Below are 20,266 nucleotides of genomic sequence, written 5' to 3'. Positions count from 1 at the left end.
TTGACCCAAGTGATAATAACTGGACATAAGTCCTATCTGGTGTGGTCCAGTCCAGTCTGAGAACATCCCAGCTAGGCCTGTCACTGTGAGGTTGTCCAGACAGGAATCTCTTCTGTGTGAGGACACAGAGATGGAGTTACTAAAAAGGGAACTGTACTCTGGAGTTCAAGTGAGATGGGGTTTGGCTAAAGTAGGGATGAACTGTTTGGTTAGTGCTGACTACAGAATGATTTATTGCAGTATTGAGCACACTCCAGTTGTCGGCATTAAAACCATGTTTTTCCTTCAGCCTCTGGGAGTAAAAGGCAGTTTTTAGAATTGCTCAAAACGTTCATCCTCTACACACAAATAGGGCTATGGGAAGCTCTTAAGTGTTTTTAAAATGAGCTCACATAGAATTTATTTTTCACTTACAAACTGTGTTTTCCAAATTTTTAGAAGTTATAACTGAAACTTATGTTGCAAGATAAGTCACTTCTCATTTTTGAAAAAGAAGAGTAGGTAGAATTTTCATGGAAAACTACTAGGGTTAGTGCAGGACCTGGCCACACAATAAATAAGTCACTTGAAAAGAAGCAACAGTGATCCCCTAGTACTTCCCCAACATGGAAAGGTATAAACCCTGTTTACAGACTTGCTTCTTCTCGAGCAGAGACAAGGGCTGGAAAAAAGGAGTGAATGAGTCTAGAATACCTGTCAAGATTTCAACAGAGAGAGGGTCTGTGTTGGAGTCCTGAGTGAGCCCTTGGATGCTGATCCGGTAGCGAGTGGCTGCTTTGAGCCCAGGCAGGTCCACTGACCTCAGTCCTCCAGGGACTGTGAGGTTCTGGACACTCTGGACCACGTCAGCCTCTAACACCTGAATGAAAAAGTTCTGATAGACCCCTTCTGGGGCCGTCCAGTTGAGCCTGAGGGCATCCCAGCCCACCTCCGAGACTGAGACCTCTCCCAGATTGGGAGTTCTCCCTAGAGAAGAACAAAGAATGAGTTTAAACTATGTTGTTAGAACCAGGGAATCCTGATCACAAACAGGCTCTATATCCCCTGAAAACAGGACTTTCTTTAGACAAACATACACCATGCAACTCTCTAAGCTTTGGAAAGAACAAAAGAGGGAGTGCAGGGATGAACAGTCCTTAATTTCAGGGAATTCAGGAATCAATTCTGTGGCTAATTTATTTTAACTGAAGCACTTAATCATCCCTAATATAGGGTCCACATGCTTGGATCATGTGGATTGTCCCAGACAGTGAGCTCCATACAGCAGCAATGCATTGCCTGTGGGAAATGTTAGGGTGACCTTGGAACTGTGTTACTTGATGACATGGTTCCCCAGCATCTGACCCCATGACACTATAGCTTGTGGCTGGCAAGGCCACTCCAATTTCATGGTGTATGATTATCCTTCGTCAGTGTCCTGTTGGGAAAAACCAAAGTTTTAGGGATAAAGGTAGAGAGTACCTGTGGAGGCCTCAATAGAGAGCACTGGTGTCTTAGAGCCCTGGGCTACCCCATAGATGGAGACTCTATAAGGAGTGGCCGACTTGAGCCCCGGGATGTCTGTAGCCCGGAGGTTGCCAAGCACTGTGAAGTTGTGAGTAGCCTCCACCTTGTTGGCTTCCTGCACCTGAATGACAAAGTACTCATAGGCCAGGTCATCTGTTGTCCAGTTGAGTCTGAGGGCATCCCAGCCGGTCTCAGTCATGGTGAGATTTTGCAGGGAAGGTGCTCGTTCTGAACAATGACAGAGACAAAGTCAACTATACTGTTCTTCAATGCTTGCCTTTCAAGAACCCAAACAATCCACTGGCCAAAGCTTATAGTCTGTGCTAAGCTCCTGTCACCGTATGCTTGATGGTGCTGTCCCTATCAAACGCAATAAACAGTACTGACTTTACCTTTGTACACAGTTGAGTTTTCTTTTGGAAATACATTTTCCTATTGACAAATGTCCTAGAGCAAATTCTAGACAGTTGTGTGCTAGACTCCAAACCTCAGTTTTCATTTGGCAAAGTAGTTTTTTATTACAGTGAGTTAGCCTCAGCTGCTTTTGGGTCTTTGTCCAGCACTTTGAATTTTGTGTCTGCTTAGGTTTGCTTAGGCTTCTTCTTGTGCTGTCTTGACCTCTCCTGAGACGTCTGCTGCAGTTTAGTTTTGACTTTTTAGTTTCTGGAGTTCAGATCAGTTTTTATAAACCACTCCAATGGAGAGTAGAGATAGGTTAATACTACTGCCACTGCTGAACTGAGGCCCACGACACACTTACACACTTTTGGAAGGTTGCTCCTTATTGCCTGGGATCTGAGAGAAGCAATTTATCAGATTGTGTTATAATTTGATTCACCCTCTTTGTCTCAAGAACACAGAAATGTGGCATTCTCCCTTGTCCGAATCTGCCTTACAGGGGTCATTTGCCTGCACTGAGTTTGCGTGGACTCTGCATCACCTACAGACAAAGATTTCTCTGGAAATGGATCCTGAAAATGGGAGAATCCTGAAAATGCCTCAGTTTCTTTGAAAAACCAAGCCATTTTTTTTTCTGTTTGCGTAGCTGCTGATTTCAAATGAGCCCCGCACGACCACGAAAACAGCCTTTTGACTTGAAGAAGATAGCTGCAGATTGACAGAGGTCAATCAGTCACCAAGAAATGCCATTGCTTTTCTAGAATCTATGTTGTTCAGTTTTTCTGAGTTATTCTATATTACTAAAGTTGCAATGCTTCAAATTTCTCTTTTAAATGTATTTTGGCCTAGAACATGCGTATATAAACTCAGACAAACTAGTGGGCCACATCTGGCCTGATACCAGCTTTTATATTTGGAAATCATTGGTTAAAAAAAAATCTAAAGAATGACTTCCATGATGCATAGAAGTCAAATGAAATTCAAATTTTTGTGTTAGAAATGGAGCTTTAGTGGCTACCTATTCCTCCATCTTTCTCCTTCATTTTTTAGGTGTATCAAGAAAGACCTATGATTTGTTACATCTGAGTGGTGTGTGATCACATCTACAATGGATACTGTTGGTAGGCCACCCCTCTCCTCTGGCCATCAAACATGTGCTCAGATAAGTAAAAGCCTAAACTTCCACTAATAAACTTATGTGAATGGCAGAGGAATCACAGTGTGGGAGAAGGGTGTGTGTGTGGGGGGCCTTGAATCAAGATGCAGCAGCAACAGTTGCAGTGGGAACCTGGAAGCTGTATGTAAGCGCTGACTCTGTTTCCAGTATGAATGATGTACTTGTGGGCTCACTGCAGCATCAGCCAAGCGTTCCCCGTGCCCACTTGCACCCCAGCCTTCCTGGCATCTCATGATGAAAAGGCTATTGTCCTCTTACAGCTGTGCTTCGGAATCTACCCTCTGAGCAATGTCAGCGGGGCCAGAGAATCAGAATTTCCAAGCCTGTGTCATCTGTGCTCAGGGTGGGCTGAGTAGCTGCAGCGAGGATTCTCTGGCCATCTCTTCTGCCCTTCAGATTCCCACCATTGGATAGATGGTGGTGACCACTGACTGGAGCCTACTTGCTCTTTGTATGTGTGAGGGAATGATTCTCCCACAGCCAGGAGAAGGCTAAATGCAAGTCTGAAGACCACCACAAGGCTTCAAATGTTCCAAACTCATTTTCTAGAAATAACATACTTGAAATATAAAGTATAAATATACTTTGTCTCCAAAAACACTAGAAGTCATGCTGTGTGGAAAACTGGATACCAGTATAACAAAAGGTTCAAAGGCATGAAGGAGGAGGCAGGTTCAGTGAACATACAAGGTGATTGCCACGTGATGGCCAAGGACATACATTCTGGATGTTAGGTCTGAGAGGCCAGATTCTGAAGGGCCACCCAGCCCATGAAAACGTTATTTGCTATTTTGATTTCTTTTGGAGCAAGCTAGCCATGCAGGTAGTACTATGTATAGAAAGATTAACCATATTTTCAATATGATGCTACATCATGGAAGACGCCTGCACATGGGCCATTGCTATGACTGAACATGGGGATTCCTTGGAGAAAACACATGGGGGCCACTGATTCTCCGCTTTCTCACAGCATCCACAGATAATAACTATCTTGAAACATCTACCTCCAAAGATGCAGGATTGGAGTTCCCTTCTGGGGGTTAAAGTAATGACTCTGGGAAAGAGGAGAGATTGGACAAGAGGGGAAGGGAGGAAGGAAAAGAACATTTTCTTCCTTCTTATATTTCTGATTCATTTTTAGGTCACTGGAACATTATACTAAGTACAAGTGAAGCTGAATTACTGAAGTTGGACTTTGAGATTCATCTGTTTTTAATTCTACTTCCCTACCTTTGATTAACTGAACCGTGAGAGGCTAATGCTGTCAGGGATGCTTGCAAGGGAAAACTAATCAAAGGTAAGGAAGCAGATGACCATGTGACACACGTTTTCTCTAACACCCGAAGAGTGGAATGTATGCAGTTATTGCTTAATATATGCTTGTTAATGAAAATGGAAGCTAAAACTACCACTTGCCAAATCTTAAAAGAATCTTGAGAACTTAATGGCTCAAACTGAATGTGTCATTTTTTCATATAACAAAAATTATTTTTCCGCCAGATTCTCTCTTCGGCTCAGTTCCTGAAGAAATGTGACAGGAAGGAAGATTGGTGGGGAGGCTAACACAGTTGGAAGGGACCCGGATCAGCCCGGGAGAGTCAGGAACCTCTTCATGACTGGAAACAAAGGGAAGGTGAGAAGGGTGCCGAGACAGCCTGGGGACAAGTGTGACTCTCCTGGGCCACCTTGAGGAAAGCAAGAGACCTGTAATAAAAACACGCCAAGGAAGAAGTCCAAATAACAAATCCCAACATCCCAGGCATCTTTCAGGTAATGAAAAGAAAAAGTAAAGTTGCCGTTAGATTAAGGAAGAGAACTAAGGGATGTAAAGGGTTCCATGGAGCTCACCATTCTAAAAAAAGAGAAAAAAGCACCACGAAGAAATGTAAACACTGCTCCCCATGGTTTACATTTCCCCATTAAAAATACTTAACAATCAGCATTTCCTGGTGAGGGAGCTTGGTTCAGCTGACTGACAGCAGGAGGAAAAGTCAAGCCTTATAAAAGACAAGGAAGCTGCCCTTTCAGTGTGGCAGAGAGTGCTTCATAAGGGTAGAAAGGAGCATGTTTCCCCCCGGGCATCACATTCAGACCTTCTGACTGATGCAAAGCTCAGGGTGACCTACCTGTGGATGCCTTCACATGTGCAGGCTTGCTCTTGTGTCTGCCCTTCTCAGCAGTGAGAAGGACAGTGTATTCTTGCCCTGGTTCCAGATCTGTCAGGACATGGGAGGTGGCATCCTTTGGCAACTGGACCTCTTTTGACTGGCCTGTGGGGAGGCTGTAGTTGAGGCGGTATCTATCAAACTTAGCCAGTGGTGTCTTCCAGAATAGAGTGAGACTGTCCTGTGAGGTTTCGGACACCTGCAAGTCCTTGGGTGCATCAATTTCTGGAGAGAGAATCAAGAGGGATCTGCTTTAGATTGCAAATCAAAAGGGGTTGTGTAGGTGCAGGGCAATCGCCTGACTGACCTTTGATAGACAGGTGCCATTCACTGCACACTACCTTTCAGGATTTGGGGGAAAATGAAAATGGAGTGGTTTATCTAAATTATGAAATGCTACTTAAGAAAGCACTTCCAAGAGACAGACAGTTGGTCTCATGAATGCTAAAGAATAAAAAAAATGACATTTAAAACCAATATATTGAAACCTAATGCCCAAAAGAATGCTATACAGATGTGAGGGTAATCATTAGGCACCATGGTTAGGTTCAGTGGCCTAACCACAGAGACCCAGAATGACCTCAGCCCCTTCTGTCACTTGAAGAGAGAGACATCTCAATGGACAAGACAGAGAGCCCTCAATAGGCACTGATTTTCTAGCCCTTTTAACCTTACTTGTTAGCACTAAGACTGTGAGGAAGAGATCTTTCCCTTTATAAAGCTACCTGGTCTAAGGCATTTTGTTGCTGTAGCCCAGGTGGACGGATACATCCCACTTGTATTTTTGGTTGCTAGCCTAGCTTTTAAAGACAGAATCATCTCTCTGGCCCCATTCCACTTATTTAAGTCTGTGAAATGGTGAAATTACAGCTGTGATGGAGAGTGCTAATAGAATTCTCAGGGTTATGCAGAAAGGGCAAGAGGGAAGTGGCCATTGTGAGATATTCCAACATGGGTACTCAGGATGTAATGCAATGATTCTGAGTCTCTATTGCCCATACCTTTGCAAACCTACATGTGATGAGATGCCAGAACTAACACACATACCCACATATATGTGCATGCATATGCATGCACACACACACATATGCACATACACAGTGTATGCAACACTACTGAAATCTAAAGCCAAGAGCTTGTATCCAGTAATAGAATTATTCTTTATGGAATCTGTTACTTTGAGGAAAACTGAGTGAAGGGTGCAGAAGTATCTCTGAATGATATCTCATTAACTGCATATAAATCTACAATTGTCTCAAAATCACAGTGCATACATATGGATGTTATAAATATACATAAATAAAGATGATGCATGTATATATACAGGTAGATTTTGCATCCCAAGGAAACCCAACCAAGTATGATCTATATCTCACACATCCCAGCCTCTCCTCTCTTCACAGTGCCAGGACAGGTCTGCTGGAAGCTGCTGGGAGCCAGAGGGGTAGTTTTCTTTGCAAAATATAGATTTTTTTTTTAAGAAAAAAGAACACTTTAGGAAAGAAGCAGTGGCTCCAAATGCTTTAGCCCTTGCTGGTCTTTATCCAAGGCTGCACTATAGGATACAATGGGATCCGGGGGCTGCACTGTCTATATGGGTATTTGAATATTTGCCTGGTAGTAGAGGTATTTTCTCAGTTGCTAAAGGTAAACTTCATATTTGTACCAATTAAACTAGCTATTTTGAAAGGGTAGGTTGACAAAATAAAAATTTATGCCTTTTATAAGATCTGATTCCAATTTTTCTTTCAAATTTCTTTATTCTCTTTCCTCTCTAGAGAGTTGTGTTAGGATGTTCCCTTGGGCTCTGTGGTCCTAGAGACCCCTTTCTCCTCCGACTTCCTGTGTTTTATAGCACACTTCTCTCGGCAACCCTGGCTTGCCTGCTCCATCTACCTCAGCAATGGTGGGGCTCCCATGGACCTCACCTGTGGCTGCATTGATGGTTGCTGGGTCACTCTCCTTGTCTCCCTTCACAGCAGAAATGCCAATGCCATATTCAGTTCCTGGCCTCAGACCTAAAAGAGAATGTGTAGGTAGGGATCATTCTAGAAGCGGGCAGGGTCTCAGGGAACTATGAGAGTGACCCAGGCTGGACCCTGGTCACTGTGATTTCTGTACGCCCATCATCTGTTGAAAACTAATTTGAAACGTTGACAACAAGAGGAATGGATGGAAGCTGTTTTTTTCCTACTCTTTGGCAGGTTGAACAATAGGGACACCTGACCACCGGTTCCTTTTCTGTCAGAGCGCACCTGTGAGTGTGGTTTTGGTTGTGGCTTGCTGGCTCTTGGGAACATCAACCTCAGCATGGTCACCTCCTGAGATAGGTGCGTACTTAATTCTGTAACTGTCGATGTCGGCTTTGACGTTCCTCCACTCCAAGGTGATGCTGTTGTCTGTCTGGGAGACACGGCGAAGGTTCTTGGGTGCATCCAGGCCTGTTTAGGAAGAGAAAGGAAGCTTGGCATGCACCAGGCACCAGGATAGTAGATTTGACATTTCTGTCAGAGACTCAAAAGGCACCTGCCCGTAGATGGAAAAGTCAGAATTCCCTGCAGTCCCTGTCTTGGTAGCTGATACAGGAATTAAACAAAAAGCACAGGCGTGGCTCCTTTCTTAATGATTTATCAGCTGCATTTGTTTTTCCATTTTTTGTGTTGGAAGAACAGAAAGCTCCCCAAATAAGACTGTGAGTGAGTGTGAAAACTGTTCAGTTGACTTAATGGATTCTTAATAACTTAGAGGTGCCCACTGGTTCTTACTAAAGTCCTGTAAGGCATTACCTTTGAAGTAATGCCATTTGCTAAGATGCCAGGCAAATGCCTTTACCTGCTGAGTCACTACATTTTAACTAGGAATTTGTCCGGCGTATCAGCCCCTCCCTCTTTTCTCTTATCTCCTTCTCACTCCCTCTCATACATGTACACATGTATGTACATATGCACACATGTACAAGTGTGCTTAGGTCTGTTTTGGAAGGTTATTTAAGGCTTTTTTGGAAAAAAGTCACCAATTACAGAGGTGGAAAGGCCGTTCTGACTGTCTTCAGGGTCACATGAGCCTAGAGGACTCACAGGCAGAGCAGGACAGGACTCTGTGCTGGTGTCCTGCTTTTTCTGCACTTGTCAGTGGGGCAGGCCTCACCTGTGGTGAAGGTCTCCTTGGCAGGGTTGCTTGCCATGTCCACCCTGCGGGAGACGAGGGACACCTCATACTCGGTGTCAGGCCGCAGGTTCCCAATAGAATACTGGTTCTCTTCGTGTGTGAGGTCGATGGTGGTGCGGTCCCCAGGCACGTCCTTGATGCCATAGGAAAGCTCGATGCCATCAATCTCAGCCAGAGGCTTGAACCAGGTGACCAGGGCTGTGGTGTCTGTGATGTCTCTTACCTCGATCTGGCTGGGGGCATCCAGGCCTGTGACCAACAAGGGGAAAAGTAGCTTCAGAGTGCTTTGCCTCAGGCCATGGGAGACATTTGGTTCATAATAAGCCCTTACTTTCTTTTGCCCTTGTGAGTCTTGGTTTCGTCTGACAAGTCACATGGAGAAACCATGATATCTCCTTTGAGGGCTTGTGTGTTTGTTTCACAAATAGTAAAAGAGATGAAGCCTGTAAAGCATCTAGAACGAAGCCTGGCATACAGCAGTTCCGTGATGGAAGTCCTTCCTCTGTCTGCTGCCACCAGCACCACTACTGTTAGCAGCTACTGTTCTTATGAACTGAGGGAAGGTGTGTGTGTGTGTCTGTGTGTGTGTGAGTGTGTGAGTGTGACTGTGTGTGTGTGAGTGTGCATGTGAGTGTGAGTGTGTGTGTGAGTGTGTGTGTGTGAGTGTGTGTATATATACAGAAGCCAGAGGGCACTCTCAAGTGTCATTCCTCAGGGATGCCCACCTATTTTTTTGAGGCCTAGTCTTTCATGGGCCTGAAACTCACCAAGTTACCTACCGAGCTCCTGGGATCCACCTATCCCTAGGTGCTTGCACTTCAGAACTGGTATTGCAAGAGGACATCATCCAATCCAGCTCTTTAATGAGAAGCCAAGTCCTGCTGTTTGCAAGGCACAGACTTTACCAACTGAGCTCTCTCCTCAGCCATGTCTGAGTTATTAGACAAAACTTTCCAGGATGACAGACAACTTTTCTGTTAGGATCACGGAGCAGAGACATGAGAAAATGAGCTTTCCTGGTGGGTTTAAAATGTTTTGTTGCATTGATTTGTGTGTGTGTGTGTGTGTGTGTGTGTGTGTGTGTGTGTGTGTGTGTGTGGTGTGTTGCACATGCATAGCACACTTGTAGATTTCAGAAGACAGCCGCTGGGGCTTGGTTCTTTCCTTCCAACATGTGGGACGTGCAGGTTGAGTTCAAGTTCTCAGGCCCTAATTGGGCCGCTTTTCCAGCCTAAAGTTGTTTGTGACAAAAGAACTAGGGTAGGAGTCATGGTTATTTCAAGCTTTGCCCATTTTTGTCTCCTCATCCTGGGTGTCCTGTGTGGTCCTGTGAAACTCATTTCCTGCCCCATCCACCTTGAGTCCATGCTTCCTCACCTGCGTGTACCCCCAATGCTGGTCCTTTGCTTCATTTCCCAAGACTGCCTCCTCCTCTAACCCCTTCCTTGCCATCCTCTCCAATGTGTCTTGTAAATTACAGCCTAGCCAGGAGCCTCATTATCTCTGTTGTGACCAGGTGCACATATCCTCCCTACTTGTAGCTGCTACTTCCCTGAGAAAACTTTGTGATAGAACACTTATCTCATTAGCTTGTTGTAGGCATTTTTACAGTTTGGAAACATTTAGATTGGGTCATACTCATTCAGAAAATGATGTTTGGCCTTTGTGATCCTCAGGCCATCCTGGGCATTTAATGTGGGTCATTTTTTTTAAAGTAGTTTAGTCTGTTTTCAGCATCCATCTGACGAGCACTTTTGAACAGAGGCAGTTGGTACTCATGCAGAGTATGTAAAGAGTACCAGTTTCTGATAGATTATGAGGATGCTGCATGGTCCAATTTTGAAGTCTAAGTGGTTATGTATCAGCTAGTGGTTAATGAGTCCACAAACCATGAAAATGATGTTATCATGGGTGGTGACACCGCCTTGCCTTTCAGTTGTCAGTCGCAAAGCCACATAAACTGCTAAGGAGGTTAGGCTGTGGCTAAGGATGCTGACAACCAAGACTGATATCACTTTGCACATCTGTCTCATGGAGCTGTGCCATCTGTGCCTCATTCTTGTGACAACTTCATGAGAAAGATGCTATGAACCCATTTTTTCCAGATGTTGTACCCAAGACTTAAAGAGCTGGGATGTTTTAAAGTGCTAGAGAATGGTGAGAAGGAATTTAAACTCAGGACCACCACACCCTTTCACTTTCCCAGGACAATGGATCTCGTCAGCATTTACGTGTCAAGAAAGATTGCAATAGATCAGAGAGAAAGAATCAAACATGTTTTGTAACAAAAAGTTAAGGTTCTTTAATTTCTGAAGAAAATCTTAGAAACTTATGCAAAAGGAACAAGAAAGTATGTGTCCATCAATGTTGGTATTTATATGTTCTAGAACTTCAAAGGCTGGGCATTTGTCCTTAATAAGCATAATATAAAGCAACCAAGCCTCAAATTTGGATTAAATAACAAAAGGTAGTTAAAAGAAAAGCCATTTGTCTCTTCAGTATGCTTTCCCTAGAATGGATAAGCATTTTCTTGATCTTCCCGCCGCCTTGTTGCTGATCTGATGGTTTCCTTTCCTGTCAGTACCTGCCTGCCTTGTACCTACCACAGAGAGCTCTTGTCAGGATGATGGAAAACACTTGCTCACAAAGCACATGGTTTCTTGAATTGGCCCTGAGCTATGCAAAACGTGCAAGCACACAAGTGCAAGGTGTTCCTTCTTCCATTAGTCAACAGACTTAACTTTCCCAGCAACCCCCTGCCAATAAGAGTCAATTTCTCAAAGAGTTAGCACATTTGTTCTCTTGAAGAAAATCAGACATTTTCTTACTAATCAACAATGTAGACTGTTTTCTCTATTCTTCCTTTATCTTAAAAAAAATTCCTGTTAGAACAATTCCAAATTTAGTTATAACCCATAAAAGTCTCTAGTTGTGTTAAATCCTATTTCACCCCCAAGAATTTCTAAGGATATTAGTACCAAGTAAAAGCTGTGCATATGTGTGCATGTGTTTGAACATGTGTGTTTGTGAGTCTGTGTATGAGTGTATGTGGATTTTGAAAAGTATGTATGTGTGTGTGTGAGAGAGAAATGGACTTTGTGAAAGTGTGAGTATATATGATTATGTGTGTTTTGGTGTATGTATATATGTGTGTGTATGAGCGTGTGTGTGTTTGTGTGTGTAGCTTTTGGAGACAGGGCTCTGGCTAGCCTTGGCCTGGCCAGCAAGTCGCAGGGTTCTTCCTTTCTCCACCCCGCAGCTCTGGATTATGTTATCTATCTACATGCCTGACTTCCTATGTCACTGCTGTGGGCTAAACTCAGCTTGTGCAGCCACTGCTTTTCTGACTGGAATATCTCTCCAGACCTTCAAGTAAAATTTTATTTAGGTTTCTACTGAGACATGAAATCAACCTTCTGCAAAAGCCAGAGTGTAATCAAGGCTGGTTCTAAAGGTAGCCATGCTTGGAGTCATGGCCAGGACTGTCTGGACTGCATGGTGTTAAAGCGACTCGGTCACCACTCTTCATACATAATACAGTACAGGCTCGCTTTTGTCGCAGGAGACTTGGTATTAGCGTTAAATGAGATAATGTGGTAGACACCTTGTGATAATCTCAGTGATTTCTCCTTCTGCACCTACGGTCTCGGAGAATGTGACTTTGGGGTGCTTCAGAGAGGAGATGCTTATGTTTCTAGGTCTCTCACACTCGGACTGGCCTGAGAATTTGCTCTGACACGAGTGATAGAAATGTCAGTTTGGAGTTTATTCCACAGCCACGCCAATACGCCAACACTTCACAGAGCAGGAAATCACCATCTTGCTATGTTTTGCTTTTGATTTTTGAGACCATGTCTCACTCTGTAGCTTAAATCTTCCTGGATGTCAGCATGGAGCTCAGGGTGTCCTTGAACTCATTTCAGTACTCATGCCTGAGCCTCCAGAGTTCTAGGATCACAGGTGGCTATCCTAAACACAACAGTCCCAGTCCACAAAGATGCATGAGTGATTCCTGTCAAGGACAAACCCTACACAGCTGAGCCCAATGCCAAATCACAAACCGGCAGAATTATCATTTGAGGCTCTCCATATGGACTTTGTATTAGTAAGCAAATTCTCACTGATGCAGGTGCTGCGTCAGATGGTGTAAGCCAGAAGGCGTAATGAGACACAGCCCTATCTCAGGTCTTAGGTGATACTCACGGGTTGTGGTCACTTTCTTTAAGCCAGGGCCTCGGGTGTTGTTTTTCACAATGTGCAGGGATATTTCGTATTCTTGCCCAGGAGCAAGGCCAGTTTGTCGGTAAGAGGTCTCTGGTCGCCTCAAGCTTTTGGTAATTTCCCCCTCATCTTCTTTATTCTGTAAGAGGGAAGCACAGCACTAACATTCAGAAGCAGTGACATCCCTTCATTCCCACGCTTTATTCATTTCTTCTTTTTGTTTCACTCATTCACTGGGGGTCTCCTCTGCCTCCCAGCAGACTGGGAAGTTAGATGCTGAGAATACGAAAATAAGAAGGATGCTTCTTGATTTCATCCCTTTCTCATCCTGTCAAATGGCACTGAGTGGGAGTTACCACCCACCCTTCCTTGAGTTCATCCCTTCCTCTTGCACACACCTGCGCTCACCCTGTCAAATGGCATGGAGTGGGAGTCACCACTCACTCTTCCTTTGGCATGTCAGCCTCAGAGAAGTTGGTAGATTGTCCATGTTCTCACTGATAATTAGGAACAGGACCCAAGTTATGACAAGCAACTTGCTTTAACTGTTGTTTGAGGTTCAGGGAGATTTTCTCAAATTTGTGACATGCCAGGAGATACTGTATGGGACAGACTCTCTCTAGTTCTGTGGCTTCCAAACAGAGATTTGCAAGACGGCACCTACAGAGGACTTAATTTACATTCGCTTGGATTCTCATCCCCAAGTGTTCTTTTATTTATTAACAGCAGGGGAATCCCTTTAAGATGTGTATGTGAACACACAAAATGATAGTGCCCAGCCTTCCATATGCAGCTAAGGAAGTTGTGTGACATGAATGTCATCCTGCAATTGTCTATGTCAAATGCTCCTCCACCATGAAGCCCCTCACCATATTCCGGAAGATGATCTCCCACGTTTCGAAAGCAATGTCTAGAGGATCCCATTCCACTTCCACAGATGTCTCCTTGATAGACTTGAATCTTAGTCCTTCGGGTGCAGGCAAGTCTGTAAGGAAGAGCGCAAATAGGACTTCAGAAAGGGCAAGGTCCTTGGTAAAGGCCATGCAGTTAGAGATCCACTAAACCTGTGGTGGACAGCTGTTACTTTGAGGTTGATAACCAAATATGTGATCTACTTAAAGGCTCTTCTGGCATACTATATACTGTAAGAAAACGTGTAAGTCCCTATTATGACTAATATTATGACTGTCTATTTGCAATGTTGTATGGAATCAGACAGACACAGACCAGCATCTAACTTGAAAACTGATAACATCGTGGCCCAGGACAAGGTTTACACAAAGCATTGAGATAATTTCTTTTCCTGAGAGAAGGTGGTAATGAACTGTGTGTGCCCTGGGGAATGCACTAAGTATTGACTGATATGTTCCGTGAAGTCTGCTGGCCTCACTCCCAGCATGCAGTGTATAGTCAGAAGGAGAGGCCAATGCTGTCATTACTAAGCAAGTAAGGGCTGGTTTCTAGCCATGGATTGCTATTCAGGCATGAAAGTCATTACACTGATGCTAGACTCTTAATGAGCAACAGGAAACAGACAGTGAATTTGATAGAACAGAACTCCATACAACAGTGGTGAGATGGCTAAGATTTACTCTTCCAGGACTGCCCAGGTCAAAGCTCAGCTCCATCTTTGTTAGCTGTGGGCTTGAGACGAGATGATAAACTACATAGCCTCAGTTTCCTCATAAGCGAATGCTTCTGTCTCATTGGGTGAGATTTGTTAGCATATACTGAGCATGAAAAGCAGTGTGCGAAGTGCTTCACAGCTGGCCAAGGCCAGATATAGAGTCCTTTGCCTACTCACAGGTGGCAACCCTGGCACTGACAGGGATGCTCCTCTTGTTCTCCAAGATGGCGAACACACGGATGAAGTATTCCACCCCTGGCTCAAGCTCCCGGATGGTGGTGGAAGTCTGGTCCCCAGGCACACGGAATTGCATCTCCAGACCATCAGCATGAGTGGGTGTATACATAATTAGGTACTCGGTGACCCGCATCTCATTGTCCCATGCCAGGTTTACAGTCTCTTCTGTTACTTCTGTCACAATGAGGTCTTTGGGAGGCGATACTGGAAGGGATAAGAAAGGACATTGTGAGTTAAGTGTACACCTATAGTGCCCTATGGGTTTAATTCCCTCGACATGTCTTTTTTACTATTTGCGATACAGATGTGAAGTTGTCTCTTACTGGAGCATGTTCTCCCGACCTTCTACACTCAGCCAGAATTCTCCTTTGGGTTCATCTTTCTTTTTAGTGGTGTTCAAACCTAGAGTCCTGTGTATTCTAGGTTGAGAGTTCTATCAAACAATGGGATAGAGACATTAGGTACTTCTGCTCTTGCAGAGGAGCACCCAATGGTGACTCACAACAGCCCCTAACCTCCAGCTCCAGGAGATCTGATGTCCCATTTTAACATCTGCAGGTACAGGCTCACATGTGGTGCAAACGCATAAATGCAAGATCAACACTAATACAACCTAAAATAAAATAAATAAATCTAAAATAATATTTTAAGAATTTTGTTGTTTTCTTTAGAAGCAAATTCCCCTCCTCTGTTTCTTGAACTTGAGATCTTTTTGTCTCAGCCTCTGTAGTGGCTGGGCTTGCAGATCTGGTGGGTTTACCAACAGAAGTAGCTTTGTAACCCATTGGTCCACTGTTGTCATGCCGAGCAAGACTGTTGCTTTTAGCATGGCATGTGATGTAGTTCCCCCCCCCCCCCCTCTGCTTCTCCACTTTCTAAGGCCCGCTCAGACTTAGACTATGGGTACAGGAAAGCGGCATCTCAGCCTGTCTCCTGTGAGTAGTCTTGGACGTCTTGTTTAACCAGACTCTTTCGTTCCTTAGATGTGAGCAATGGGGTACAAAGGTTTTCCTGCAGTTGCCTACGTCAGATTTGGAGCTCACATCTCTTTGCTAAGTTTGTACAGTTCAGCCATACTAGACGCTGGAACTATTTATTCGTTCCTATCTACGTTTGGCAGATGTTCTCTGTCATGATATGAGGACGAGAGAAATGCAGAGATTGTCATGGGTCACGGGTGTTTTGTTCTCTGCTGGGGTTTCATTTACCCCATGTTTCATCCACACACACTGTACATGCTGGCTCTCTGCTTGTGCTAATTTCTGGAACAGTCTTCTTTTGGGAGATGCCCACAGACCTTGGATAAAGCGAGCAACACAAGAAAACTTAAGGGCAGACCTAGTTCCCAGGTAACCAGTAACTATTCTTTAGCAGACTGCATGAATAAGTTCCCTTATTTAACAGCAGTGCCTAGTCAGGCTAGCTGATTATCACTTCCCTTCAAAGCAGAGAAGGAAAGGAAGCCGATATACTTAGCAATGGGTGTTGGATGGTAGAATCAATACAGATGAGGTAGACAAGTTTAAGTACCAGCACAGAGTCTTTTGGAGAACAATACCACTTCTCTGAGCCTTTGAGCCCAGATTTCCCTGTGCTAAGAGTTGGACCACAACCCCTTCAAAGAGTCAGAGAAAGAGTATACGTTTATCAGAAATACACTAATGGGTTGCATAGAAAGAATTGGTGTGCTGATAAATCCAAATATTGTCCGACAGGCATCAGGTGTTACAGCATCAGGACCACTGGATGCCAGTGCGCTGATACTCACCTTCAGAGCAGTGTTCCCCTGTGTACCCTTCACTGCAGATGCAGCGGCCTGAGACACATTGTCCCTGGTTGTTACAGTCACCTGGGCAGGAGCGCTGCCCACAGTCCAGTCCTGTGAAGCCTTCGTGGCAGATGCACTGGCCGTCCTCACAGCGGCCTTGGCCATGGCAGTCGCTGGGGCACCTTTGCTCTTTGCAGTCTTTGCCAGTGAAGCCCTCATGGCAGATGCACTGGCCATTTACGCAGCGGCCATGGCCATGGCAGTCGTTGGGGCAGGAGAGCTCGGCACAGTCAGGGCCAGTGAAGCCATCCTCACATATACATTGTCCATCCACACAGCGGCCCCGCTGGCTGCAGTCCCGGGGACAGCGCCGGTCTCTGCAGTCTTCCCCGGTGTAGTCATCGTCACAGACGCACATGCCATTCACACAGCGGCCATGGCCATGGCAGTCATTGGGACAGCTCATCTCACTACAGTCAAAACCCTTGAAGCCTTGTTCACAGATGCACTTGCCCTGTACACAGCGCCCCCGGTTGTGACAGTCATTGGGGCACCGCTGCTGGCTGCAGTCTTCGCCAGTGTATCCCTCGTCACACACACACTGCCCGTTGACACAGCGGCCATGCCCACTGCAGCCATTGGGACACTGCAGATCCCCACAATCAGTCCCCGTGAACCCATCATCACACTCGCACTGCCCGTTGAGGCAGCGGCCACGGTGGTGACAATCGGCAGGACACCGCTTCTCACTGCAGTCTGCACCAGCAAAGCCCTCGTCGCAAACACACTGTCCCTCCTCGCACTGGCCACGGCCCTGGCAGTTGTTGGGGCAGGTGAGCTCACCACAGTCTTCGCCCGTGAAGCCTTCCTCACAGTAGCAGGTGCCATTGACACAGCGGCCGCGGTCGAAGCAGTCATTGGGGCAGATGAGCTCACTGCAGTCTTCACCCGTGAAGCCCTCGTCACACACGCACTCGTTCTCCACGCACCGCCCACGGTTGTAGCAGTTGTTGAGGCACAGGGGCTCGTTGCAGTCGTCACCAGCAAAGCCATCTTTGCACACACACCTACCATCCACACACATCCCGTGCTCCTCACTGCAGGGCACTGGGCAGACTTCCAGGCCACAGTCGACCCCGGCATAGCCTTCAAAGCACACACAGACTCCATTCACACACCTGCCCTGGTCATTGCAGTCATTGGGGCAGGCCAGCTGGCTGCAGTCTTCACCAGTGAAGCCCTCATCACAGACACACTGTCCATCAAGGCACTGGCCTCGGAGGTTACAGTTTCCAGGACATTCGGGATCAGAGCAGTTGGGGCCTTTCCAGCCTGGTTCACAAACACAGCCACATCCTTCAGCACTGAAGTTGCCTCGGCCACTGCAAAAGGGCCTGGTGTCCAGACGGCCTGCAGTGAAGATAACAGGTATTGAACTGAGTTCCATCAAAGCAGTTTCTTGTACTCACATGGAAAACCCTGACCCAAATTCAGCTGCATCCTTAGGCATCAACTGGCATGGAGAAAAAAAAGATGGAATTCACATTCGACCTCACTCTCATTAAACCTACTGTGGCTTCTTGCTTATATTTCCCCCCAAAGGAGTTGACGGCTGGAAAATTAGTTGGTTTATTATTAAAGATAAATTTTTAGATATTGCCTTAGAAACCCAGGTCCCACAACACTCCTTGCCTTTGGTGGTCAGGTCTTCTTCAATTCATTATCAAGGTCCTTTCTGATAGTATTTTCTAAGTGGTAGAAATAGATGCTCATTTCTGATTTGAAGTTAAAGCTTCTGTAGTTCTATGGACCTTGGGGAATGGAGACAACATAACTCCAAAGCAGCAGAATGCCTGGAATGGACGCACAATGGCCCAGGCTATTCCTCAAGGAACGTGAAGATAACCAGGCACATCCAAAGTCTCTCTCCTTCTTTGTCATCGAGTTATCCTGTGAGAACTGGTCAACTTTTAAAATTCCAGTTCTTTTATTTACAGAGGGATGCTAACTCTTATCTTGAAGTGTTGTTTGGAAGATCATACAAGATACTCTCAGTGTCTAGTGCTAGAGGTGGCTGCATATACGAGCCTTGACCAGATCACCTTCCGATCGTCACATGGTCCTGACACCTTCCAGCACTGTCTTCTGAGGAGCGCAGACTCAGCCCCACCCAGGTAGAGATGTGCATTTGTGAGAACAGAGGGCGGGGGAAGATCCTTTAAGACCTGACTCAGCAGGACCCTGAGAGCCTTGCCCCCTTGGCTTCCTTGGCTTTGCTGTTTATACAATGAATGGACAAGACCACTGCAGTCTCCTGAGAGAGTGCCCTTGGGAGAAGGGGTGTTGTGCTCCCCAGACATTCTAGGGTAACTCAGAATTAGATTTCAGAGTCAAACATGTTTGACAGAGATGTAATTAAAGTGGGCACCGAAGAGATAATGGCTCAACTGTTAAGAGTGCTTACTGCGTAATCACAAGGAGCAGTGTTCAGATCCCAATGCCTAAGAGCTGTGTGTCTTCTATATGCCTATAATCTCATCTCTCTGTAGAGACGGGGGAGCGCTGGGGCTTGCTGGTTTGTAGCTTAGCTGAGAAAATGAGAGCCCAAGGTTCAAGGAAAGATGTTGACTCAAAGGAATCGTCAGGGAGTGATAGAAAAGGGTTTCCCACGCCCTCTTCTGGCCTTAACACGCACATACAAGAGTGCATAACTGTAAACGCACACATATGTGCACACACACACCTGGAGACATACTCAAAAATTAGTAAAATAAATCTTTGAACATCTAGATTTATTTATTTTATCATTTTGTATGTAGAGAGAACTTTTTCTGCATGCATGTGCATGTACAACTTGAGCACCTGGTGTATGCTCAGGTAAGCTAAAGATGTTGTCGCCCTGGGACTGGAGTTACAGATGTCTGTGTAGGTGATGGAAATAGAACCTAGTTCCTTTGGAGAGAAAATGCTCCTAACTGCTGAGCCAACTCTCCAGACCATTAAACCTAAAAGATACAATTAAAGTGAAATAGGGTTTTAAGAAGCAGAATTTTTCAAAGGCTGGAAAATTGATGCAGAACTATCATTACCATGACCCTTTGAAGAGCAGAAGAGGGATGGCTGCACTCTCCACATTGACGTGACCTCTTTGTTTTAATGAACACCTTGACTGTCTAGTTTCTCAGGAAACCAGCATTAGAAACCACTCAGATCCTTTTCTGCTCATCTTCCCCCTCCATTTGCACAGAAACAGGCAATCAGCCCCGGCTTTTACCTTCTGCAGGTTGGAGACAACAGCCAGTACCCATGGTGCACTGCTCCCTTAGAGATGACACCAGCATCTCCAGCTCCTCCAGCCTGCTCAGGAGTTCCTTTACATCAGGAGCTGCGGCACAGCCACAGGCCCGGCGGGGTATGTTGATGCGGTGTGTGAACACAATCTGATTTTCTCCATCCACTGTGTGTTCCTGGAAGCTTCCACTGGACTCTGGCATGGGCGTCAGGTCTTTCTCCCCATTCGCTGACTCGAGATCCACTGAACACTGAGAGCCCACGGGCAACTTGATGTTGTAGACGTGGTTGAACACTACTGGTTGGCTCTCCTCTGGCAGGGTCATGTTCACTCCACTCTGTCGCTTGTGCCGGATGACTTTTTTGAGGACCCCACCTTCAGAAGTGAGGGCAAGAGAAGCTAGAAAAATGCCTGGCAATAGCCAGGTCATGGCCCCCATGATGGAGTTTGGATTGGCTAAGTGTCCTTAGGTTTATAGGATTCTTAACTTCCAATAGAATTTGATATTTAGATGTACTTAATAGATTACAGTTGGATGCCCCCAGTCTTCTTGGAAGAACAATCTATAAATAAAGGAAAACAATAGTTATTTGTGTCTGCCATTAATGCATGCTGTGGAATGACTGCAATTCCAGGTAAACTTTAGTTTAATGTCTCACGTGTCTGAAGCTTTTATGTCCTCTAGAAGAATTTTATAATTTTGAAG

General features: G+C 45.3%; 1 protein-coding gene across 4 annotated transcripts in view; it reads right to left on the bottom strand.

Moving 5' to 3' along the window:
• The window catches only part of Tnc (tenascin C), a 57,800-nt gene extending 37,801 nt beyond the window's left edge, over window positions 1-19,999 (bottom strand). For 3 of the 4 annotated variants that reach the window (XM_038334118.1, XM_038334119.1, XM_038334120.1), the window contains exons 1-11: window positions 19,543-19,999; window positions 16,269-17,678; window positions 14,441-14,704; window positions 13,506-13,621; window positions 12,619-12,775; window positions 8,395-8,664; window positions 7,503-7,688; window positions 7,176-7,265; window positions 5,209-5,472; window positions 1,462-1,734; window positions 694-966 (exon numbers count right to left, since the gene is read on the bottom strand). In XM_038334118.1, the coding sequence (XP_038190046.1) occupies window positions 694-966; window positions 1,462-1,734; window positions 5,209-5,472; window positions 7,176-7,265; window positions 7,503-7,688; window positions 8,395-8,664; window positions 12,619-12,775; window positions 13,506-13,621; window positions 14,441-14,704; window positions 16,269-17,678; window positions 19,543-19,999 (3,760 nt within the window). The remainder of the gene's footprint in view (window positions 1-693; window positions 967-1,461; window positions 1,735-5,208; window positions 5,473-7,175; window positions 7,266-7,502; window positions 7,689-8,394; window positions 8,665-12,618; window positions 12,776-13,505; window positions 13,622-14,440; window positions 14,705-16,268; window positions 17,679-19,542) is intronic. The other variant, XM_038334121.1, reaches the window with a different exon arrangement.
• Window positions 20,000-20,266: the final 267 nt, after the last annotated feature.

Source organism: Arvicola amphibius, chromosome 6, assembly GCF_903992535.2.
Source record: "Arvicola amphibius chromosome 6, mArvAmp1.2, whole genome shotgun sequence".
Taxonomy (NCBI): domain Eukaryota; kingdom Metazoa; phylum Chordata; class Mammalia; order Rodentia; family Cricetidae; genus Arvicola; species Arvicola amphibius.
Note: the sequence above shows the minus strand (reverse complement) of the source record. Positions and strands in the feature narration are given on the sequence as shown.